Source organism: Haliotis rubra, unplaced genomic scaffold, assembly GCF_003918875.1.
Source record: "Haliotis rubra isolate DU_JTF1 unplaced genomic scaffold, ASM391887v1 Scf1372, whole genome shotgun sequence".
NCBI classification, from domain to species: Eukaryota; Metazoa; Mollusca; class Gastropoda; order Lepetellida; family Haliotidae; genus Haliotis; species Haliotis rubra.
The window spans coordinates 159,917-187,038 of NW_025765306.1; the positions used below are offsets into that span (position 1 = coordinate 159,917).

The 27,122-nt window shown below is 38.9% G+C and overlaps 3 protein-coding genes across 3 annotated transcripts; 2 read left to right on the forward strand and 1 right to left on the reverse strand.

Moving 5' to 3' along the window:
* Window positions 1–13,074: 13,074 nt before the first annotated feature.
* Window positions 13,075–19,114, reverse strand: LOC124268350 (acyl-coenzyme A thioesterase 1-like). Its single transcript, XM_046703326.1, has 5 exons — window positions 18,862–19,114; window positions 18,425–18,594; window positions 17,918–18,031; window positions 14,128–14,329; window positions 13,075–13,589 (listed from the first exon to the last, which is right to left on the reverse strand). Exons 1-5 carry the CDS (start codon window positions 19,112–19,114, stop codon window positions 13,489–13,491), a joined length of 840 nt encoding a protein of 279 aa, XP_046559282.1. The 3' UTR covers window positions 13,075–13,488.
* A 3,504-nt stretch (window positions 19,115–22,618) lies between these two features.
* LOC124268351 lies at window positions 22,619–24,188 on the forward strand. The gene is given in 4 exon segments (XM_046703327.1): window positions 22,619–22,795; window positions 23,678–23,722; window positions 23,725–23,777; window positions 24,065–24,188. Coding segments are annotated over 4 exon segments (399 nt in total).
* A 506-nt stretch (window positions 24,189–24,694) lies between these two features.
* On the forward strand, window positions 24,695–27,122 carry LOC124268353. Its single transcript, XM_046703328.1, has 5 exons — window positions 24,695–24,704; window positions 25,373–25,520; window positions 25,682–25,752; window positions 26,124–26,321; window positions 26,899–27,122. Exons 1-5 carry the CDS (start codon window positions 24,695–24,697, stop codon window positions 27,120–27,122), a joined length of 651 nt encoding a protein of 216 aa, XP_046559284.1.

Below are 27,122 nucleotides of genomic sequence, written 5' to 3' on the forward strand. Positions count from 1 at the left end.
AATGTCGTCTTTCACACGTTTGAAATTGTTCACCGCTGTATGAATGGCTTGCCCTCATATCGCCTACAATAATTATAATGGGCAGTTTTACCACACCTATCATAATAATGGGTATTACCCAACTGGCTGTTAACATTAAACAAATAGATCTTGTACATTGTCTGTGTGACATGACTTACTCATCTACTTACATTAGTATCATTTGATCAAACATACATGTTTTCATCGTATAAACGAACTCACCATATTAATTGGGATACTTTGATCACCTAAGCTGTTTGTCTGTGTTAACAAGACCTGCTCATCTCATCTTATTCTCTTTTGCAATGTCGTATTTAAACCTCTGTTTCACACTCGGCGTCAAAATGGCAAATCTTCAGAGAGCTGAGTTCGTTACTTCACAGAGAGGCGGTCAACAAATGCTTCTTGCTGGATACCGATACAGACGCAAGATTTCCTGTAATATCTGGAACCAGCAGCAGGCCTCGCTCAAACAACCACATGGAGGGGTTTCACAATCGACTAAAGAAGAGAATACCCCGGTCACATCTAAACATTTGCCAGTTCATAAAAGAAATCAAGAAGATTCAGACAGCAGATAAACGGTTTAGATTACAGACAGGTCTGTGTGGTGCTGTGAAATACCGTGCACGAATTGGGAAGGACAGAGATGCCCGAACTGAGAGACTAACTCTTTACTTGCAACTGAACGAAAACCTGTGATGCAGTTTCTAGATGTTGTTGGGCGCTTAGTGAAATTACATCAATTGTTCTGTGACTGAATTATCACCTCTGATGATGATGGATGTGATTGACGTATGTGACTGACCATGGTGATGATATTAGTATTTACACTTGTTGAATATATGACCTATTAAAGTATAAATCATCAAAGCAAGAGTTTATTTTCATTAGTGGAAGTATATCTCATTAGTGGAAGAGTCTACTTTTCTAAAGGTATAACAGCATTTACGTGATGTGCAGTGAGCCCTAAATTTGTTTTGATAAGGGTGTAGGCGAAATGAGGTGAGTGATTGAGGTCATACCGTATAAATAGAGTCGGTAATTAGAAATCGTCAAAATCATATTGATGGTAGTCCGATCACTTGACCTTTGCCTGTAAAATTATGAAGGACTATTCTTTGAAGATGAGATCAAACTTTGCAATTCTCAAATGTTTGCTCATTATCATTGTCAAACATGTACAGTACGATATTATCTTCTTGTACAGGTACAGGTAGATCATGGCAAAGTGGTACACCTCTCTTTAAGCAAAATGTACCATAATCTGTAGTACTTTGTCAATTCATAAAGTAGACGACACATGGTGCTGACAGATTCTGGAGTAACAGCTATTGCAGATAATAATACATTATTCATGGAACATAAATAATCAAGAATTCTTTTTTTTTAAATACAATGCAATCTACATTGTTTTTCACATTCTTGACTCCAAGGCTTTGTTTGCAAAATGAGCAAGCAGTGTCTGATGCCACTTTCAACACAAAAGGCTTTCCTGAGGTAAGTTAAAAGTCATAAGCTATAATATTCACTGGACAGGATAACACAAGTGATGAAAGTTACCCACATGTGATTTGAACCACTTTCTCACAATACTAGATACTGTACTTACATAACAACGTGTAATCCCAGATATGACACATTTCACATTTGTCCATTTTGTGAAAGCATGCTTTCGGCAATTCGGAGCGGGCTAATTTACATTTGTCAGAAGGAGACACAAAGTACAGCGGTACATGATATGAAAGACCTGTTGCAAGATTTCTATTTTGTGGACACCACGGTGGTTGTGTGGGTTAGATTGCAGCGATGTTACTGTGCAATTGTTGGTTCGAATCATGTCAGAAAATACGGGAGATTTTATTGCATGTGGATCTTGACAAACACATAAAAAATACCCACCAGAGTTTTATTATTTATATCAATTGGTTACCAAGGACAGACAAGGGAACATGCTATACGAGCCATTTCAATGGTCCTACTTTTGTCAAGACGTATCTATAGAATAGAGCGAACTCATTGCAGAAGGATTTGCCTCAATATCAACCCTAATATGGCTTTGGTCGACGAAATAATCTCCATCACAGTCACTGGTCTTCGTCCAGTACAGAGAGTCACAGTACAGGCATTATTGAAGCAAGGAGAGAATGAGTTCAGATCCAATGCTCATTTTCTAGCAGACCAGAAGGGGCACATTGATGTTTCACAACATGTTTCATTTGGTGGGACATATACAGGTGAGTAAATGTGAACATTTCTTTTAGTCTGACAAGAAATTCCTTGAGCATATGAGTGCATTCATTTCTTTAAACGCCCGAAATACTTATGGCTTGGAGTCATGTTTGAGCTCTGCCCTGGTATCTCAGTTGGAGTGCACTTATCACTTACATTCATATTAATTATATTCATTCCATCGTCCTTTTCTTGTTAGGTGTCGAAAAGATGGGTCTATTCTGGAGTCTGAAACCAGTTCCAGGGGTGTCCATGCAGAAAGGCATTATGAAGACGGATGTGATGAGGCCTCTGGACTTCACAGTGTCCGTCATAGATGACCACATTCCCTTTGATGACCTCCAACTGACCACGACAGTGAAGATGGTCACAGGCGAACTTAAACGCTGGTACAAACATCCTACCGTGCGAAGGATTGTCGTACGTGAGGGTCCCCTGAGAGGAACTCTCTTTTTGCCTCCTGGTATGCATCCATATTACTCAAACATAGCTGAAACCCACAAACTGACATATCCATCAAAATGTTCAACCGACATCATTTAACCTTTGTTTCCAATTGAGTACCAGATATGCTTATTCTCCATACTTTGGACCCACAACAGAGATAGAATGAAGGTCGTTTGGGGAGGTCACCATGACACTTTAATGGCAACATCCTATGCCCTTTTTCTCGAATGAACATTACACTGTACATACAGATCTGTTTTGTTACACCTGCAAAATCATACACCTTATTTCCATGATATGTGTAGGGTTCAGTTATTGACAAGTGGCAATTTACAAGATCTGTCAAAGCCACTCTCCAATGTACCATACAACCCTAGTCAAAGAGGTAATAACCAATAAATGCATGTATGCAAGCGAATGACTCGTACTGATCATTACGGTTTGTGACAGTTTATCATTTCCCTTAAACACGACACTGTTTACAGATGAAGGACGTTTTCCTGGAGTGATTGATATGTCTGGTTCTGCTGGAGGACTGGTGGAATACCGTGCTGCCTTGTTGGCGTCTAGAGGCTTTGCTTGCTTTGCCCTCACTTACTTTAGATATGATGATCTCCCAACTGCAATAGGTGACATTGACCTTGACTACATTCTTGTAAGTTTTCCAACCACAAATAAGCATATTCTCCAGTCAATAAACCAGTCCAATGTGCAGTTCATTCGCATTTACAACAGCTACAAAAGCTGGTTTTCGTAACACGTGATTGTAATGGATTTACAATTTTAATACCCGATATACATTTTCTCTACCCCAAGTGAATTCTTCGCACCCAGGTCTAATGGCATCAAATTTCAAAATGTCAAAAGATGTATATTTGCAATTTGTATAAGGTGCAAGTAGTGGGACACCCACGTAGATATAAATTAAGTATACGAAAGTAAACCAACCCTCGTTTGAACCTACTTGGGTCGTCAGCCCAGATTTGAGGTCATATTACGACGAAGTCGTGTTGGCCATTCTGGATATGATAAAAGGTGAGAGTCCTCTATTTTGTGTTCCTTGTAATGTGAGAATCGCGGCAGAGCATGTTCTGTTTGACTTCATTGGTTTTTCCATCACAAGGGAAAAGTATTAGAAATTATCATCTGTGAAGGATCTTTCTTGAAAATATTCTCATCTATTGTTTTTAAAGGAAATTGAACTCGTGCAGAAGATATGCTGTACATGGATGTTTCTTATTTAACTGTCAGTGTTAGTGCCTATACCCTCGAGACGGGTTGAAGTAATGGAAAATTATTGTTCCTATTATAGGGTATGGGTGCTGCACATCATTCGACGTATTTTTATGCATGCCGTGCTTTTAAATGTATCATTATTGTCGTTATAAATTTTAGCTCAACTCGTCATTTATCGCCGGTGACTGACGGGATGATATAAATCCAGCTTGGGTGGCAAATATACTGCATGTCCCCACAGTCCCAAGTATGGTGATCAGCCGTCAGTTGTGTGTGATCTACAGAACATTCTAAAATGTATTGTCCTGAATAGTGATTTAGTCCTAGGGTTACATACTAGTTTTAAATTTCTATTTGTGATAATCTAGTAGCGTACTGTCCTTTGTCGACGTATTTTATAAAATCTATCCATTATCACTGTATGACTTGCGCTTGTCACAAAATGGTTGACATATTCTGTATGTGAGTATAAATCGTAACTAACGTACTCACTTGAATGATCAAATTACTCAGGCACTTTGGTCAAAGCGCTCGCTTGTCGCGCTAAAGACCAGGCATAGGTTCCACGTAAAGGTATAATGTGGGTATCAGTGACGTAAGAATGTTCAGCGGGGCTAAAAACCATATTCTCTTATTACATGTAATTCTCTTCCAGAAGCATGAACTTTTAGTCTAAGTATGTTCTATAAAAAAGTAATCTTTACTCCTGTTTTGGATGTTAGTTAGTATGTGTTTTCCCAAATTCCAAGGGAAATACACCGTTGAATGCGCAAATGTTGTTTCTGTTACTGCAATTACTAGTAGAGCTTTTTCTGTTAATTATGTTCTGTTCACACTATCCCGAAGCACCGACGACAAAACTGACAACTGATTTTGTCATGCATTTTACGGTTTCTGAAGCAAAAGTTAAACTAACATTTTAAATACTTTTGTCACTAACTGCAGAACACGTACTCAATAATACGTGTGGAATTCGTTTAGGACAATGGGAAACGATTTGAAATACATAACTGCAATATTTGTTTATACATAATTACAGGGGGCTGTTGATTGGTTGGCTTCTCATCCCTGCGTACAGAGTGGAGGTATTGGTGTAGTCGGATCCTAAAAGGGAGGCGAAATAGCCTACTTGCTTGGCATGACAACAGATAAGGTGAACATGGCTTAACAAAGACTGACTTTGTTTATAAATGTCTCAAAATTGACCAAACTGTCAATAAATATTGGTGTGCATACACCTCATAGTTAAGGGGACACATTCCTCATCGCTAAAACACAGCAAACATTATAACAGTGATAATATAACATTTTCAAAACTTCACCATGATGTTGTGACTGGTTCAGCTGTTCAACTTCATACGTCCTCCCTTTCTTCCAGAATATTCAAACAGCATTCAGTCCGTGTGTTGTTTAACGCCGTATTGTTCAGTATATGTAAACCTGAAGGTAAATTTTGATTTCGCAATTGAGGTGAAGGCTCTGGCGAATATCTGTGGCCTCCCGTTTTACACACTTGATGATCTTAAGAAGTCGGGACAGGTGTTTTGGAAAGGGACGGGGTGAGTGTTTTGTCTCTTGCACTACGTCAGTAACAGCTGTAGTTTAAAGTTGGATATATAATACTGCAACGTTCTTGTTGTTGTTTCCAGTTGGAACTTCAGTAAACTGAACTACACCGATGAAGGTTTTATTGCCAGAGACGGTGCCCACTATGGTGCTGAAGTCATTCCGGTGAGAACGTTGCTCACTCAGTCTTATTCTGCACAGATGTGCATCAGACGACTTGACCATCGATGCTCCCACAGAAAATAGGTTTGAACACAACGGTAACAGTTATTATGAATAATCAACGGATAAAAAATGACTATATAATACTGCAATGTCTTTTTCGTTAGGTGGGACTTAAGTAAAATGAACTACACCGATGAAGGTGTCACTGCAAGAGGCGGTGCCTGCTATGGCGCTGAAGTCATTCCGGTGAGTTTGTTTTTACGTGTCCATATTCTCTGGTTATTACGTCCCCTATAAGTAGGCTATCAAAGCATGCTGATTTGGAGACAAAAGGATATGTTATGTTATTGAATGGCACCAGTGGAGAACGATTTTGTGCCTTTTATGTGCAGGACGTGAAGTTCCTCTTTACAGTTCAGGTTCCTGGTATGGTGATGTCTTCAGTTGCTGGCGATCTATAGCCCGTTTTATTGTATTGTTTGCTATGGAGATATACTTTATGATATCATTTTAACCAAATGTGATAGTCTGTTAGTTGTACTGCCCTTTGATGATAGTTTTTATGGTCTATATTTATTGATATTCAATGTATACATTGTTCTCATCACGATTTGGCTGAAAGATTGCCGATGCGAAATGAAATATTGAGTGAGTGAGTTAAGATTTTACATCGCATCAGCAATACTACAGCCATATGGCGATGAAAACAAGGTAATCAATTTAAAATATCTGTCGACAAATGACAGTAAAACCAACTAGACTATCACAGATATATATTTAAAACTAGTAATTAAATCTAAAATATTATAGAGGACGATACAATATAAAAACAGGCTGTAGATCGCCAACAACTGAAGGTAGACCATCCCTTCAGCCACTGTCAATTGCAGGAAATATTTAGCCAAACTTTAAAAGAACAAAAATACTACGTTTTAATAATCTGGTAAGTTTAAATTTAGCTTTGTGGGATTTACGTATCCTCGTTTACTCATTCACTCATTTGCTTCAGAAAACCAAGCGCAAGAAAACCGTCTCGGTATTATACTTCGAGAAAAACTAAATGGTTGCCGAAATGTAATGTCACAGTATTGGCATGAATGGTTTACAGTAACTTTTAGCAGAGTAACTTCACAATGAAATCTAACTTTTCCCCTTCAGGCTTGGAAGAATAACGCCCACATCTTATACATCCATGGTGAAGACGATGCCGTGTGGCGAGCTGATGAAGCTAAACGTTTCATTGAGACCTGTCCTGAAGAGAACAAAAAGAACATTGAATTTCTCTCCTATCCTGGAGCAGGTCATCGCATCGAACCTCCATACATGCCTATGTACAGAACACTGTACCACCCGTTGTTTGGTGAGTAATCAGGCAAACACGATGTAAAGGTGAACACAGAGGTTAGAATTGGTCTTCAGGAACCAGTGTTAGTGATTGGATGATCGGGCATACTGACAGTGCTGATGCATGTCATCGTATCCCAGTTGAATAGATCGATTATGCTGATGTCAGTCAATGGATAGTCTGGTCCAGACTCGGGTATTTATAGACCGTTGTAATATAGCTTTATTAACACTAAGTGCAGCATTAAACACCAAATCTGGAGAAAAGAGAGTTTCAGCGATTATCGTCACTCTACATCAAACCTTCAGGCATATAACCATATTCCGTATGTAACGTCTCTAATAATGAGAGACTGAAGTTTAGTTATTAATACGCTGCCGTTAATATACGATTAATATGCAGAAAACACAGAAGCATCAATGAGCGATGTTATAAAAAGGTTGCCTAAGTGACCGCCGCAACAGCGTTTTGTGCAGGCATATCTTCGAAAATGCATTCGCAGTACATGGCGAAAAAGGCAACGTTGTACAGTTGGGTGTACACTTAAGATGACGACATGAAACTTTATTGATAACTTCTTCAATGATATACGTGTACGTTTCATGACGGTATGTCTTTCAAACAGTATGAAAGATTTAGGATGAGTATACCAAGACGAAAACATTATTTCAGCTAATTGTGTTGACAAATTCTTTACACGGACCTCAGTACCCTAATTCACCCAGTACGTGTTTCCCTAAACAGACTTGAAACTGCTGATGGGAGGTCATCCTGTACCTCATGCTGCAGCCGAGGAGGACGCTTGGAAAAGACTTCTCCACGAACATCTGCCACATTAGTATCACACACCCTACTGTCAAACACAACGTAACTGGTGTACTCTCATGGATGGAGTACCAGCTCCAGAACAGGAAGTAAACGGGATGATGGGAACTCGGTTACCTCCTCGGCCTTGGTTGTAGACGTCTCCGACGTGTATCTGTCTATTCCACCAAGCCTTACGGATAAATGTATTCCAAGCAGACATTACTCGATATAATTCGTTCTAATATTTTAGCACCTCCTAAATGAAATTAGGAAGAAAATACAGATATATTGTCCTATGACATCACAGTGATATAGGTTACAATTCAATGGGTGTGCTGAGTCATGTTTATGTAAAATGGCAAGACCCTGAACTGTGTAGCTCTTTATCCATGGGATCAATTCATCCTCAAGACCTAAGGCTTTGCCTTGGTGCTTTCCAAACTTTTCCCTTTAATAGCATACTGTGGAGACTGATGAGCCATCACTAAATCAACGGCGCGAAATACTGTCATTATATATTAATAAACTCTTTTCAAATCGATGTAATCCAGCCTTTGATTGTGTTTTATATGAGTATCTGTATTGTACGAAACAATCCCTTATTTATTTCTATTTGAATGAATAAAACCCCGAAAACCTTTCTCCTACAAACATTCTGTCATCATCTCCGTGAAAACTGGTAAGGCAACAAGTAGATCATTCATTAACACAACTAAAAATCAGACACAAATCAGGGGCGGTGGGGTAGCCTAATGGTTAAAGCGTTGGCTCAGTCACGCCGAAGACCCGGGTTCGAATCCCCACATGGGCACAATGTGTGAAGCCCATTTCTGGTGTCCCCCGCCGTGATGTTGCTGGAATATTGCTAAAAGCGGCGTAAAACCAAACTCAGTCAGTCAGTCAGACACAAATCAACTTATTTATTCGCAACAGCAGCAGCAACATCAATTACGAAAGAGCTGCAATGCTTACAAAACTATGTGTAATTCTGGCTCCTGATACCCGGAAATGTACTAGCTCCACTGTCGTTGGGTCCAGGATAACATCATCAAGATTACCAAATGACAGCACCATTGTAATGCCGAATCAAAGGCTACATTAACAGCTTTAAAAAAAGGGATGCTCAATTCCCCGCCGACTTGCCAGTACGACATCGCCCTCTGTTTGCTTTCCAGCTACGTGAATTACTGGTAACAATACCTGATGCCGTTGCAGCGCTCAACAAATGAGTCTGTCCACTTCTAATCCTTGATGTGTCATGGTGAGGGTGTGCACGGGGTGGCCTCTGCACTTGTGTGGATCGCTGGTTCGGTCAGGTCTTGATGCTGTTCCTTTGGACTGTTAATATCATTTGTCGTTCCATGTAGTAACATGTCATTCGCGGCTGTAACCCTATAACACATTCTATCTGTTGTTTGTGTGTCACTCATACCTTTGAGTATGCTTTCAAGTGCCTGAAGTGTCTTCCACATGCACTGGGCTGTTGTGTTTGGGAGTTTGAATCAAACATGGTTCTGGTGCGTTTCAGCACCCTTGTTCTTCGCTGTTTTTGACAATGTTTGATTCCACTCTAACTCAACGAATACTGAATCATTTGCTTCACTACATGTTCCAACATGTCGTTTAAAGTGCTCATTCAGCACTCAAAAAAGTTGCATTTACCTCAGAGTATAAATGACCACGCCACTATTAAGTTATACATGACTATCACATTTTATGGTGTTCCCATGCTTTGTGTTTCTGGCATATTTCAGTGTTAAAATCAGTGAAGGATCTTGTTAAAGTTCTCATTCAATCACTGACCATTGACGACAGGTTTTAACATCTATAAATTGTTCTCGTCACGATATGGCTGGAATATTGCCGATGTGACGTTAACTATTAACTCACTCACTCACATGTAATAGCGGTCAAATGTAAAAGGATGACAGCAAAGAAGCGTGAACTATTACCTGGGATTATTGGGGTGACATTAGGATCCAATGTTAAAGTAACTTTAAGTGTGATAAGTGTCAGTTGAAACCTGGCTAAGCGTATTCATAATGAAAACCTAGAATATTTTGAGGTTTGAACAGTAACCCTCAAATACATTTCAACTCAGGTTGAAGTTTTGAGTCCTGAAATATACAGACACATTCTATCTCAGCATGTAGTTTTGAGCACATCCTAATGACTCTTTTTGACTCGTAAACGAAACAGAAAAACTGACACTCACTTGTCAATGCACTGTGTTGTATGGTGATAGTTGCATGTTAAGATGCCATTTGTCAGATAAAAAAATCTCCAAACTTACATGCATGCAACATGCAAAAACATGAAATAAATTGCCCCCACAAAATTTTATTGACACAATTTTTGCATTCATGTACATGAACTTGTGTCTTATCATAAGTGAAAGCATTAGCAGATTTTTATTAAAATGCCAGTCACCCATTAAACACCCCATCCATAACCGAGGATCTAATCATGTCTACTTCCTATACGTCCTCTGTACAGTATTAGTGGTGGAGAGTCATTATATTATTTGGTCAATAACCACTAACGTCCTAACAATAATACCCCGAATATGTTTGCAACTGACGAAGCTGAAGCTGGATCTCTAGAAACACCGTCCCACATATATAAGCTATGAATTCATATTAGACACACCTCCATGGTAAAAAAACTGTCAATATGTCACATTGATTTCCATAATTAATACTGTAATGGTATCAGTCGTTACTGAATTGCTCTACTTAAAGTGTAACATGTGTAGTCCCTGAACCACACTCGCTCTTCCAAGTATGAGACATTCATGACAAACATATACTCTGAGAAAAGGTAGAAAAGTAAGTAGAACAATTATAAATATCTGATGTAGTTTTGCTGACATTCAATCATCAGACGCAGACCTCCCATGATAAAAACGTGACCTACTCAGATCCAGTCCATCACGTGTAGGACACAATCATACTTGTTGCCACCATTTTTATCTCTATAGTTATAGCAATATATACAAACACCAGGATTGCAATGGATTTCAACACAGACAAAGAGGAACCCTCAGCGCGTCCGGTACGACCAGTTCGAGGCGCCGTTTTCAACACGACTAAACTCAACCTCTAACGGTAAGACAGAACGACCTTTTTAATGAACCACAACATCTTAATACTGCCATTGCCCCAAGGTCTCCAGACCTAGGCTCCATTAAACTTTATGCTCTTGATCAACGTCTTCGATCACGTCAGCAACAGCCACAGAACCTCTACCAGTTGGCGGCAACACTGCAGGAAGAGTGGGTGAACATTCCCCAGGCCCCAACTCGTAATCTGATGGGGGCCATACAAATACTGAGAACTTATGACCATCACCTTGACATTCGATTGTGTCGTGATGATCCTCGGTAGAGATTGATTTGTGGCAAATGTATACAATGTATTATGATCTGTTGACACTTATTGTAAAGTATTTATTTAAAAGTCACTTTTGCGTTTCTTGTTTTTGCAGAGCATATATTTCTATGTTTTTTCAGGTAAACATTTTACATTTCAAAGTGATTGTCGTGGGAGCCAGGGGTGGACGGGCAGGATACCGTCACCTTTAAAAAAACAGGTAAACATCACTATTTTACACTAATCACAATGTGGAATCCTGCATCATTTCTTCTGTAGTCTGGAAGGAATGTCGTCTGTTGTTTATTCAGGCTAACCACCGAAATCAAAACTGTTTTCAGTGGTCATGGAGAGTGAGTGAGTGAGTGAGTTACTATTTAACGTCACATCGGCAATATCTCAGCCATATCGTGACGAAAACAATCCATACAATAAAAAGTGGAAACATTTTGAAGATTAAAACCTGTCGACGATGGACAGTTAAAAGACCTCTAGAATCACAGATATAAATATAAAACTAGCGACCAAAGTTAAAATATTCCAATCAAAGAAGACAAAACAATATAAAATACGGGCTATAGATCGCCAACAACTGAAGGTAGATCACCATACTAGGGCCCATGGTGGTCATGGAGAGAGAGACGACCATCCGGCAAATGGCTAATATGAGACGACGAGTCGAATTACAGCTTTTGGCCACTTGCTTGTTGGAATATGTTATGTAGTCAATAAACGGAGGTGAATAATAACCATAAATCAAAACGTATTCGAGATTGTGACACATGGTGTATGTTTAAAACATGACAAAGATGATATTTTCAGCTTTATTCCATTAATCTGTCCACCATATGCATTGACTCCTGAAAATAGATAGCAGTAGCTATCAGATTGTTATATTGTTTGTCGGTTATAACGGCATTAAGGAATATTCCACATTTGTGACGGATCTATCGCACTGACATTTGATCCCGGAAATGTGTGGCAGGGCTGGCTACAGTAATTGTATCCATAACACCATTCTTGATGAAGCCAATGCTATCGGTGCATGCGGTGTTTTAGTATACTACATATTTACCTATTCATAGAAGCAGCAATATTATTTATGACTGATGTCCACGTTAATATCCATCCATCCTTTCATTCATCCATCGTGTCATTTTAATTGGAGAAAATTCTTCCATAGTTCGACAGTCATGATCATTTCCGAGATATGATTTGTATTTCAGGAGATGGATATGATATTGTTGCTATGGATACCAAAGGACATGCTCCTGGAAGGGGGTAAACTGTTACATCTTATAAATATGTTATTAGTACATTTAGTCTCCCTTAGTCAGATGTCAGCAGCATGAGCTTCAGGATGACCTTCCATTACAATTGTACTGGATGTTGATGGAAATACATTCGCAACCAAGTGAGTGAGTTTACTTTTACGCCGCGCCCAGCAATATTGTAGCTATATGGAGGCGGTACATAATCGAGTCTGGACCAGACAATCCAGTGATCAACAGCATGAGCATCGATCTACACAATTGGGATACGATGACATGTGTCAACCAAGTCAGAGAACATGACCACCCGTCCCGTTAGTCGCCTCTGACGACAAGCGTGTGTTACTGAAGATCAATTCTAACCCGGATCTTCACGGGTTCACAGCCAAGTGAGGTAACACCTGTCAATGATGAATAGCTCACAATTTGAAATACACACTAATGAATGTACCTAATTGAATATGAATGAATCAGTAATTCCCAGCTATTCCCAACGAGTACTAGTAACTATGAAGTCCAACATAGCCAACATAAAACGACACGCGTCTGAGTGCACTAACGTTATAATAGTTCAGGGCGAAAGTGTGCTTTATTACACTATACATGGTGGTAGAGCGAACTGTATTTCTTAAATAAGTCATTTCGATTTCCTTTTACAACAGAATGAGTATAGAAAATCCTGTCATTCCAAATTTTATTATAATTGGAGAAAATGAAGAAAACATGAGCTATGTCTGCAGGAGGATCTTGATAATCTTGCGCCTGGAAAAGTTGACATCAATGTTGGCTTTGTTCTTCACTGAAAGGGTCCAGGGTGGAACGGCGATTCGGATGAGCGATGAAGCAGGTGTAGGTCCTGGCTAGGATGTCTTGAGGGCCGAATAGTTTATAACACAAGATGGGCTAGGGTAACTGCTCAGTGAAGTGAATGTTTTCTTCAGACTGTTACTAAGTTTCTCCTTTATGCAATAGAATAGATACCAGCTATGGGTATGTGTTCGATATGTTAGTAGCATATCTGCCTTGGCTACGAAACATGTTTGAGGAGGAAATGGAGTAGTCTCGTCCAAGCATCTTCCTGTGCTGCAGCATGAGCTTCTGGCTGTCCTCCCATCACCAGCATTATGTCTGTAAAGGACAGACATACACAATCGCATTCTTAGTACATTCTACACATATAACCTACAAGTGCCTTAAATCTGCGAATGATACGTCAGTCCCAAAACTTTCAAAGGAAATTTAAGCTTAACATTTTTTTTAAACGTAGCATTTTCCTGGTTTTAAAGTATGGCTAAATTTTCCTACAGTCGCCAGCGGCTGAAGGGATGGTGCAAATCCAGCTTGGGTCCATGCACAGGGGCGTGTCACGCTTAGAAACAGCGTTAGAAAGACATATAGGTATATAGATCCTACCCAAGTACTATATAAAAGGAAAGGGATCTAACGATGGAACCACCCCTCCTCAAACAAAGTTAGCTTTCACAACGTAAACTATTTTTAACGACATTTAATTAAATGTTAAAGTCTTTTATCTGATTTTAATAACCTCAAGCTTGACCCTACAACAGTAACAAATGAGTTTTGAAAACCCACGGAAGCTGTTCAATGATATGTATGGGTAAATGTATAACTGTGGGTCCAATGAGTTCATACTGTAACTACTCACCTAACGTTTTATGGTACATTGCTCTACACACAGGCGTATATGGTGGTTGGATAAAGTGGCCTGCTCCTGGATAGATGACAAGTTCAACGTTCTTCCGCTTCTCTTCAGGACAGGTCTCCATGAACTTTTCAGCGTATGTATCCATCCACACGCCATCATCATTGCCACACAAATACAGGATCTTGGCATTGTTCTTCCATGCCTAAAGAGATACGTTTAAGTTCTTGATGCTTAATGTACCTGACACATTTGCCTAAACTGGAAGAAATTAATCTCCTCCTGGCAAGTGTAAATCATGGATAATAAGAATACATAAAATGAATCTTTACATTTCCAAATAGAGAAAGAGGTAGGTTTGTTTATGTGCGAGTAGATTTGTTTATGTGCCAGTGGTGTTTGTAGTATCCTTTTCGCATTAACAAAATTGTTCAATCCATATCTTTGCATGGATTTCGTATACCTTGATCTAAGACTGTCTCCTCTAGGATTCCCGACAACAGTTCCATTTTCACAGCCGAGGCCAAAGCTATCTTTTCAGCTTTGACCTATATTAAATAGCAGAATCATTCAAAAAAATTCATCGTTTTCACAGATTAATTATCTTGCCTTCAAGCACTTCAAAATGTTACTTCAAGTCACCCAATCATTCTGGACATTTTAGAACTTTACAACGACTCTCTACTGGCCAATGTGACATCGTCCTCTGCTAGTTGCCGGGTCACGTCGGCATAGCAGGTAACACAAAAGCTGCTTTGTGATGAGGTTTTCACCATCAAGCATCTTCTGCTTGAATGCGTGGACTTATCGTCTGCAAGGGACTCACATTATGATGCAACAAACCTTAAAGATCTGTTCTCCCGCGTGAGCGCTCATCTGATAGTGAACTACCTGGAGGGAAGTTGATCTGGTATCATAAATTGTAACTGTGAAATGTAACTATCATAAATTGTAACTGAAATGTGACTAACAAATTCCTGCCTTTAAATTTGATGCTATGACTTTGTCTGCTTTTAAATGACAATGTAATGAATATATGTTTTTGAAATATGTACTTACAATGTTTATTAATGCAAACTTGTTCTCATCACATATCAAGATGTGACGCTTCCAACCTTACCCAACCCAACCCTTCCAACTTCAAATGCCTATTACACATAATATGTCCTGCCTTGTATTCACACAGCAACGTCTCAGGTTGATAATCAGAATACCAACAACGGACATGAAATGACAAAATGTACTAACCGGAATAATTTCCCCATCACTGGGATCGACGTCTCTGAGGTAGGTGCCTTCATCTGTATGCTTCAGTATACTTGGATGTACCCTAAAACGAAAATAGAACGCTAACAAAATCCTACAAGCTTACTTCAACCCTTTCCACTTTGCACTTGCCAATGTCAAGAATTACAAATTGAATACATAAGTTGCAATCTACATCACTGATCATATGTAAAACAACTGACATTTAAAATATATGTCATTGATCAATCAAAACGATTATAATTGGCACAAATATAGTATTCTGTTCACGGAAAGAATTGTACCCATAAGTTCCCATGAAGACAATTTCATCTAAAATTTATTGCATGCAATATTTGCCTTATAATAACGACAAAACACAAAGGCACGGAATTAAATATATTGGCTATTGTTGAAAGTTATAAAACATTAAAAATAATGTTACATTTATCTCATCATACATATTACACAGTCCGAATTAGACAAATGGTTTAAAGTACTTTCTTCACCCCTTTCCAATACACCTGTCCACTTCTTTTCAGATCACATATGGAATAGTAAGGAGGACCAGATATATTCACCAATGCCTTCACCTGTTAAGAAAACAACATGGTTTGTGAGGTTGTGAATAGAGGGCATCATTGGTTTTGAATCAACATTGACCCACTGTGCTCTGTCTCTGGTCTAAAAACATTGTTTGGCAAGGTGAAAATGTCACACAGTTGTGTCCTTCTTCCTTTGGTCCATGTCGGTAGCAAAAGTACTGTAAGTGGCCATGGTCCCTAGTATGGTGATGTACTATCAGTTGCTGGCGATCATTAGCCCTTTTTTATTGTATTGCGCTTTATTGTCATATATGTTACTGAGTTAACGTGCTAGTTTTAAATCTCTAACTGTGTTACTGCCCTTAGGGGTGGGGGTTGGGGTGTCACACTTTATCATATATCTTACCTGTTATTAACATATGACCCTATTAAGTCATGATATTGCTGACATATTGCCGATGTGTGTGAATTCTCCATCGTAAGGGATAGATATTTCAATGTGAAAACAGTTAAGAATCTTTTTACCTCTGTTACTTTTCATTTAATTATTGAATTTTTTAAAGAAATTGATTAAATTGATGAATTTTGATTAATATGTTGTGTAGATAGCTGTATTTTACTGATTCGTAGTTTAGATTGGTAACTCAGACGGTTAGTGGCTGTACCCTCAAAGGGGGTAACAAGTATCGTAAAATTACTGTCGTCCTTCGAGGATACGTAAGTCCCAAAACTTTTAAAGTAAACTTTAAACTTACCACATTTTTTAAAGTAGAATTTCTGTTATTTTACATTTAGGCTAACTTTTCCCACAATCGCCAGCTGCTGAAGGGGTGGTGTAAATCCAACAAGAAGACAAAGTCATCAATATCCCCCGCAATGGCAAAATACTCTTCATGAATATGTCTACGAGTTACTATGTCAAATGTTTTGGCGTGTATATAACTAAGTGGAAGGAGAGTACTGAAAGGTATCAAAGTTCTGCTCCAGAAAGGAGCACTACCACCAATTTCAGTCTAAGTCAAACTTGTTGCCATGGAAATGCAAAATATATTTTATTCAGAAATCCTAAACTAACAAAAGGCACCAGTAGACCACCAGGTCTATATGTGTGCCAAGTTTGGTGAAGAAACATTGAACGGTTTTAGCGTTATGCTCCGGAAAAGAGTACTACCACCAATTTCAGCCTAAGTCAAACTTGTTCCCATGGAAACACAAAAAATATTTTAATCAGAAATCCAAAACTACCAAAAGGCACCGGTAGACCACCAGATCTATCTATGTGCCAAGTTTGGTGAAGAAATAGTGAACGGTTGTAGAGTTGTGGTGGATAACTAGGGTCCATGCAGGTAGCAAAGCTACTGTAAGTTCTCATGGTCCCTGGTATGGTGATCTACTTTCAGTTGTTGGCGATCTATAACTTGTTTTCATATTGTATTGTTGTCTATAGGGATTTATTTTTGTGATAGCGTACTAGTTTTAAATTAAGAGCTGTGATATTCTAGTAGTTTCACCATCCTTCGATGACATGTTTTTATTTTCTCAGTTTATTGTTTTTCATATTGATATAAATTGTTCTGTTTCATATAATTGTTCTCGTCACGATATGGCTGAGATATTGCCGATGTGACGTTAAATCTTAACTCACTCACTCACTTACTCCAGCAATATCACGGCGGGAGACACCAGAAATGGACTTCACACATTGTTGGGAATTGAACCCCGCTCTTTGGCGTGACGAGCGACCGATTTAAACACAAGGCTATATCCCACCAGAATATATGCGATTTGAACAAAGTAATGGGGTAATTGTAACAACATCCATCGCAGCATTGGCAAAGGTCTTCAAATGTTTTGTTGTTTTTTAAACAATTTGCTCCCATATAATGCGTATGATATAAAATGCAGGCATCTTAACTTGTTGGTGTAGTGTCAATTTTTGCATTGACAGTTTATATGGGGATTTCGCAGTATAATTATTCACATGATTTGTAAAGCACATTTACCTTGTTAGTGGCCATGCCAAGCAGCAAGGCGAGTTCCCCTCCCTTTGAGATACCAACCACACCGATACCACCTTGACGTACACTTGGATGAGAGGCAAACCAGTCAACAGCATCCTGAATAAAACCAAACAAACTTATTTTTGTAAGTTACACTCCGAGGTGCGCTTTCACGAAAGTCTTGTGACGCTACGACCACCTGAGCGACGTCTTACACAATGTCATAACTATTTAGACCGTTTCACAAGGCCATTTTAGTTTAAAATCCCCCAAAGTCAGCAACATTGCAAAGGCTCACTTGCAACAGAGCAAAGGCTAGACACGAAAGTCATGGTAAATAACATGTTTAATATCACAACAATCTAGTTGGAATCATATTCAGCGAACCAAAAACACTTAAATAAATAATCAAATGTTAAACAATGTTTAAAGATTAAGTCACTCTATTGTGAGTAAGGCTGTAGCAAAGGCACTTTCAAATACATCCCAGTTTAGTGTGCAAGAACATACCAGTACGTAGTCAAAGTCAAAGTCAGCCAATGTCGGTGGGAGATCGTCATATCCAAAGAAAGGAAGAGCATAGGAGGCGAAACCTCTGGACGCCAACAGGGCTGCACGGGACTCCTTCAGCCCTCCAGTGGAACCAAACATGTCTATTATCCCGGGAAACGGACCTTCGCCTCACATTTAAGAAACATTTCATTAGGAGCATTTTCGTCACGAAAACATTTGAATGTTTAAACGTGGTTGAAGAACGAAACAAGTGGATGGTTACAATTTTACACAGCTTTGCACCTTTATACATAAATAATATTATTCCCAATTGTGTAACGTCCTGTGTTTTACGATTTCAGCCTTGGTGAAAGAAAACAATTTCAAACACAGGTTGACAAGTTCAGGTTCAGGTAAATCTAACACTGCTGAACCTGGACAGGCCTGGTACTTACCTTCTGGCATGAAGAGAGTTCCCCTTTTGGAACCTTCTCTCACGACAGTCCTTCTCACAGCATAGTGCTTGTACCATCGTTCTACCTCCTCTGTTGCTAGAACTACTGGTGTGGCCAGCTGCAGGTCTTCAAGGGGAATGTGGTCATCAATTACAGACAGTCTGAAGACCAGAGGTGTCGTCACGTCACTCTTTCTTAGAAACAAATCCTTTGATATCCCTGGAACAGGCTTCATACTCCAGAAGAGTCCCATGCTATCATGACCTGTATCAAAACCCATATCCCACCGTGTTACAGAGAACCTTTACAGTGTTAAGGTTTCATGACAATGCTATGATGGCAACCAGTTCAGGACAAACTTGTGATGATTGTTCGTTTGTCTGTGCATATGTAGGCCCAAATATTCCTTTCAAGTGCCAACAACTTTTGGTTTCACACCTTTCCAAACATAAGATATAAATCCAATGATTGATTTGAAACACTGAGTTCGAAAGTTTTTTCAGCGAGACGTCCTTACTAAGATACAGATCTTAGTGTCCTGTAGTTCCAAATACAAAGGTGCCTGTATTTACTTAAAAAATTCATTGACAACAGAAATCGTCGCTCTTACAGGACCTGTGTCATGTGTCATGCAAATGAAAAAAACATAATTGAAAATCTGTTGGGCAGATACGTTTTCGTAGGCAACAAAAAACATTTGACCATCAAATAGTCAAAACGAAGAGGGAATCTACAAACGCAAATGGGATTGTGAATTGTGGAGTTTTTCTTTGTAGATGATTTCCAAAATGAACTAAAACACACCCCGAGGTAGGCTTGCCCGAAACAATACAATAGTTGGTTTCAGACACTGATAGATAATTCAAACTATATTTGGAAGACTCCATATTCTCGATATTTATTTCTGAACCTTGGTAAATAACACATTCATTCTTTGTCAGTATTTAAGATGTTAATTAGGAGCAAAATTCCAAAAACCTATGTTTATGTTGGGTGAGTCTGTTATTCTCTCACCCTTGTATGTTCCCCCCGTTGAAGCATGCTCAGCTATATCGACAAGTCCTTGTTGGTCAGCTTGAAAATGACCGCATGAGCTGAACACTGCCTTTCCCTCTTCCACCCATGCCTGTACAGTCACTCGCTGTAGTGGCCGAAGATCGTTGACTTTGATGGAGACTCTTTCATCAAAAAGTGCCACAAGGGGATTAACACTGAAATATGCCTTACTTGAGTAAGGTTGACCTCGGATGCTGATGTATCTCATAAGTGCCCTAGCATAATTCATTCCCCGTAATTCAAACATCACGTCCGAAATAGTGTTGTTCTGAAGAAATTATGTGTAACTGCTCACGAATGTATAAACTGGAGCTTTTTCATTTGAAAAAAAAGTTAAAATGCAAGCTGACTCTTATAATAACTATAATTAAAAATATTTTTCAATGGCACTCCATTTATGATTTATGTTCTTGACAACATCTGTAATTATAAACACCATGTAATGGTCCTATAAAATAAAGCAGAAAAAGTGGAAACACCAGACGGGGTTTTGCCGATATTCATACAAAATGAAAACCAATCATGAATGTTTCATGTCTGCATACATTGAAAGAAATATGTGCGGGTAGAATATAGTGTGGCCTAATATCACCCAAAATGTGGGGGAAACGCAAAAACTCCACCATGTGGGAGCGACGCGGCCAAACACATCAGCATGACATGAACGTGCAACATATATAGTTAGACTATGAACACGATGGTTGTTCATTCATCTGTCAGCACAATTGTACAGCAAGAGGAAAGGGAAAACATGCCCCAAGACAATAACTCAACGCAACAACGCCATCGGATGACTGCAGACTGGCGACGCGGCTTCAACTTCCGAAATGATTTTCCGCGTATTGCTAAGCACCATTAGAAGACCGTTATCAGAAGCTTTGGTCAACACGGGACATGCCCAGATGCGGTCGGCCACATGTCACAACTGCAGGGCAGGGCAGGGCCCCGTTTCACAAAGCTCTCGTAAGCCTAAGATCTCGTAACTTTTCTCGTAGCAGTCTTACCTCCTATACTGTAGCATATGAGGTACGAATGCTACGAGAAAAGTTCTTAGACTTACGAGAGCTTTGTGAAACGGGGCCCTGAACAGGTACATACCGCCTCGTCACTTACGTGATAGACTCACCACTGCCACCTCTACAGCGACAGCAATACAAGCCGCAAGTACACGCCGTCCGAGATGACCAATTCGAGGCATCAGTCTGACCGATTAGCATCGTCAGTAACGTCAATGGTGTCCTGGACACAGAGTATGGCCTCAGCAGCGATGGAGACGTGTTTGTTTTATGGGATAATCACGATTTTTGCTACCCTGTATGTGTGTAAGTATGCGTGCCTGCGTGTACGTATATGTGTAACTTAAGATAGTTTTGTACATTTGCAGCGTTCGAAATACCTGCCTTCCCAACCGCCCGGGACGGGTTATTTTCAACACGGCCTGCCAGATTCTCAAATTCACCTGGCCGACGGTCGAGTTAAAATCTAGACATCTATAAAGATATTTTGTGAGCATGCAAGATTTTGTCAGGGCTGGCAAGTTTTACATCTACCCAGCCATGTGGTCTGGCTGAAATTACTGGGAGTTTCACACCCTGACATTTGTTACTCTTTTCCAGCAACATATTTACAACGGCATTATAAAGAAAAATTGAAGTGAAGATATAAGCCTAAGCGGAGTCGATATAACGTTAAATTTGCGGTTATACAACACCCGGTATACGTCCCCAAATCGTCAAACACAGTTCAGTTATCCCCATTGTGATTCAACACTTTTTATGCTGATTTTTCGTGAAAGAAATTCATTATTTAAACCAGGTCAAAGTTCCTCTAGGTCAAAGGTTAATCATATCACTCTGTTCCGTAAATCACAAATAAAACTCGTCTCTGCACACTTGGATTTATTGTTTTCTTCGGTACGGGTACATATATGACAGTTTCAAACCTACAAACTCCGATGAACCAATGGTTAACGTGAAATTGTGTGGCTTTCACGCTTCGAAGGAACACACAGACAGCCATAACATTTGCCGCGCAATGAACTGGTCTAATGGAGATAACTCATTACGCAACTGAACTGGTCTAAAGGAGTTACCTCATTACGCTACCTGTTACACAGTCCTTGAACTTACACCATCGCCAGAAAGTGTAGTTCCCTTTTCACACTTCAACACGTTTATTATGTGCACACTGACTAAATCTGACAATGATGAATAAATCGTAATGTTATAGCTAAAATGGACGGAATTATCATGAAACCGCCTTCTAGTTATAAGAAATGAGCGGGCCGCAGCAATGATAATGGGCCAAAGACGGGCCATTAACCCCCCTGGATGCCACAGGGACATATATGTCCTTCCCCTTCAACCCTCAATTTCAAGTCCAATAAAAATCAAAATATCCCACGCACACAAATACACTTCACAGTTTCGAATTCTTCGGGAAATTTCCTGTTTCTTCATACCATCCACTATTATTTTAGACAAAGTTCAAGTGCTGAAAATGACCTTTCAAAATAGGCTTCATCGAAAATGTCGCCATTTTTGACACAGTACGAAGTCGCGATTCACAGCGTTATTTGCTGTATGTTTTGAAATGTGAAAACCGGATAATTACTGGGAGTATAGGGCCCGTAAGTAGGTCACGGGGGCAATGCGAGAATCGACGTGATTACCTACTTCCGGTGACAAACAATCCCGGCAATATGGCGTTGTCAATAATGTTCTGGGTAAACTATACGCGGGATAAGTTGAAACTGATGAGGAAGTCGGAAACTGCTGTTAACAGTGATCACGTATTGAAGTTTCTGTTCGATAGAGAATGTCTGCACGTAAGTGCGGTTGTTCAGGCCTCGATGCGTGACAGATCTTACAAAGTGGAGGTGGGTATGATGGCTGCAAATTTCACGTCCTTGTATATGTAATAACGATCATGAATAGTAAGTTTCAATATTAATCTTTACCCATTGGTTTGTCAAAGAAATTGGGAATTCTGCATGATCTTTTTCTGATGGTACAATGTGTTATGTCTGTATTATTCTTATTGGAAGTGTGTACCAGAAGTTGGCAGAACTAATCACTTGCTGATAGGTATCATTATAGCATTTGAACTTCGGGTGTTCTACAGGTTGCACTTTAAAATATAAATATATATATATATAAAGCAACAGCAATAGTAAGTCCTTCAATAAATATTCCAGGTAGCATGCCATATTTACCAAAACGCCACACATACATGTGCACTGTAAGTTAAGTTGAGTGATTGCCTTGCCTTTTGGTAAATATAATTTTGACAATTCAACCACATACTTGTATTTGTGATTCAAATATTGGCAAGGCATAAGCAGCTTAGCCCTTTCTGCAATGCCAAATCCTACAATTACCCAGGTTAGTGTACATGGTGTATCCCTATCACCCTTGACTATCTGTTTACATGTTAAGTACTGTTTGTGTGATGTAAATCAAAATGTATTACAATATTAGACATGGAAAAATTTAGAACAACAGAAGGAGTATTGAGTTTTCAGTGCATGTTCAAACACAAAGTATATGCTGATTAATAGCTGATTTTCTGATGATAATTTGAGATTATTGTTAATATATGGCAGACAGTGGGCAAATGCAGTGCTGGCTTTGGGCCAATGCAGTGCTGATGAAGTATGCCACTGTTGGGCACAAGTTTTTGCCACAATTGGGATGAATGCATTGATGATGACACACTTGGAGATGCTTAACAACATATTAATTTTATGTAACTGTTAAAGGTTCACCTTAATGATGCCTTTGGCGTAACATACTCATCTTTGCGTAATGTCCTTTGGGCCAGTATTCCTGCCACCATGTGGCTGCTGCACTTCTCTTTGGGTAAGTTTGAATCACACAATATAGGTATTACATGCTTATCACAGAGGGCTAACTATTCATAATGATGTTGTGACTTGGTGTGTTGTGGACCCAATGACATTGTTGATTTCAGTGCACCATGTCGATACATCATGGGTTAATGTCGAATTATGTTTGTCCACTATTCATGTATTTTTTTTCTAATTTGAAATTCATTACACAATGAGAAGTTACATAATGAGACAGATCCTTTCTATCTTTTATTGTTAACTGAGTTATTATTCTTTCAACTATTGTTGTTTTAACAGTTATAGGAGAGCCACCAAAACAGATGTGAAGTGCAGCTGGCTTAATGCACCAAAGAGTAAAATAAGACCAGAGATAGCCACCATGGAGGAGCTTTTTCCCCTCGCAAAACCTAATTACAAGTGAGTAAATTGAAAAACTGCATTTGTGCCTTTTCCATAATTTCGGTGATTATTATATCTGTATGGTCAAATCTTTCATAATTTAGTCATGTGGAAGTCCTTTTGCTTTCTGCTTTGTTACTACCTTTTACCTTTCACAAAACAGAGCTCTGACGAGAGAGGTCACAGATGACGACCGAAAATTCATACATGATCAGCTGCACAAGCTTGACGATTCACTGGTGCCTGATTATTTTAAGTTAAATGATATGTGTTCAAATTGGAGTTTTGCTGTTTTAATTATGTTTAATAATTGTTAAGTTATTTTATAATTGTTAAGTTATTCATGTTACATATGTTATATTTGGGATTACACTGTGGAAGTCGCTGTGGTTGATCAGGTTAGGCAGCTGACTTTCGTGCTGATGAATGGGTGCCTGACTCTGAGGGTGCGAAGTACTTTTATTTGTATTTTTTACAAAGAAAGTGTAATCCCAAATATAACATATGTTAAATTTGACCACTTTCTAAATGGCTTTGTGTAATCATAAGTTATTGATGTTGTGAAAACAGCACAGTATGCAATACTGAAATCTATACCACATATATAAGGTTTTGTGAGTTGTGCCAAGTCATTACTGAAACGTTTTACTAGAAAGATTACTTCTGGATTTATATTGATATCCTTATCAAGTTGATTATGAATAAATTTTCTTTCTAATACAAGTTGACAAGTATTTTCAAAAAATCATGTTGTTTATATTTTGCACATGTGTTTCCTTTGTATTAAGAAAAGTCCCAAATGAACATGTGTTTGATAAATGTATCCATAATCACACAGGAGTAGAAGATATACATTAAAATTCCCAACATGCCCAAGATGTAATTAACATGTATTTAATTCTACAAATAATGAAAACACAATGTATGCTACACCATATTTTTGTCTACTAATTTGTTCAGGCATTGCTATGTGCGAAAACCTAGTAAAACCTGTTAAAACTGTTATTAATCTATGACAGTCATTGAAATACAATTCACTTACACACTAGGAACTTATTCAACTGCCAATATATTGTAGCACTCCGGTGGATACTGTCACCAGAACCACCACTTGAAGGACCTGAAGGGATCATTTCATCTATAGAAGATCTCATTCTCAGCCAGCAATACTTGGAAGCACCTTGTAAGCTGTGCTTGGTTGAGCAGGGCCCTCCTCCTGTCACAATCAATCCATTTCATTTATCGCAAAGAAGACTATTGGACAAAGGACTAATCCTCTTTGGTGTATAGTGAGGAAGCACCGCATCACTGCATCCAACTTTGGTGCTGTGTTGGGTTGCATCAGGAGAAATAGGTAAAACATACTTAAATGAGAAGTTTCTTCGATACTATGAGCATGCACAAAGCTGTAGCCTATCAAGTCTCCATTTTCAGTGTTGTATATTTACTCACTCATAAGCTTTGGTCATGGAACATTGTGTTATGTTCTATCTTTGTGTGTCCAATATTTTCAAGGTATCCACCATCACTTATGAAGCGGTTGCTCTCAGCATACAATCTGGAAGCAGTCAAGAGTGTTGCCTGGGGCATAAATCATGAGGCAGTTGCACCAGGGCCTATGAAGCTGGTGGTGGTGTGATTGAACATACAGGTAAATTCCAGCATCATGTAACAGGAAACAACTTTATGATAACATCTTTTGACACCCATATTACTTACTGCTCATTTATATTGCACCCTGTTAAAGCATAGCCTGCCCAGAAAAGAATGAATTTGAAATTTAATTTCTTGGTACAATGCACTATTATCTTTTTTCCAATTTCAATGCCTCTAAATTACTGTTTATGAAGTGTGATTAGTTTGTAAAAGATACTACCTTTTATTTTAACCATGTCAGCACACAGTTGAAAAATATGTTTGCCTTACTACTGATCTGTTTCCATGTGAATGTTTACAGGGATTTGGTTGCATGAATCTGGTGTTCTTGGGGCATCCCCAGATGGCCTAGTTAAGACTACCTTCATGATGCCTGTTATATACCAGTCTTCTGAAGCAAGGCATTTAACACCTGATATCATCGAGGTGAAGTGCCCATATGCTGCCAGAACAGTTGGTATCGAAACAGGTGTTGATACAGTCAAAGGATTCTGTCTTGGTTAGTATGCCTTTGCTAATGCTTTTTAATACCCCTCAGAAATAGCACATGTCATATCTGTATCATAGATCATGAGTTTACAACCAGCAGGGGATTAATAGTACTTAATTCCTGTGTCCTATATTGACAATGGATGCAACAAAATTTATTAGCACATCCACAGGGCTAGAAAAAAGTCCAAATACTTTTTGTAAAATATCCAATAAAATATCAGTAAGTTATCAAAAGGTTTGCTACTAGCTGGATTATAGTACAATGTCCAATTGAATTACTGTAACAATAAGGTGATGATCATGATGCACAATACAATAACAGTATTAATAATAATAATTAAGTGTCTAGGACCCCATTTTGTTGTCAAGAAACCCTGAAAATTAAGAGCATGAGTCCTAGGGACCCTCAAAAACAGTACTCAGGGTAAGTCCCTGAACCAGGTAATACAACTTCAAACATGTTAACATGTCATCCTTATAACTACATTTATTGGTATTTATCAGTACACTGAATATGAAGGCAATGATTACCAGGTATAGTCATACTAACAATACTGAATATTTTTATTTTTTAAAACTTTCAGTGAGAGGGGAAGATGCCTGTCTTCATCTGTCTGAGAGTCATGAGTACTATCACCAAATTCAGGGTCAGCTATACATCTTGGGTAAAGATTGCTGTGACTTGCTGGTTTGGACACCTATTGACATGGTTGTGATCAGGATTGCTAAAGACCCATCTTGGGCTCCAAATATGATCATACTGATAGATTTTTTTCACAATCAGTTTCTTAAGTCAATTCTGTCATAG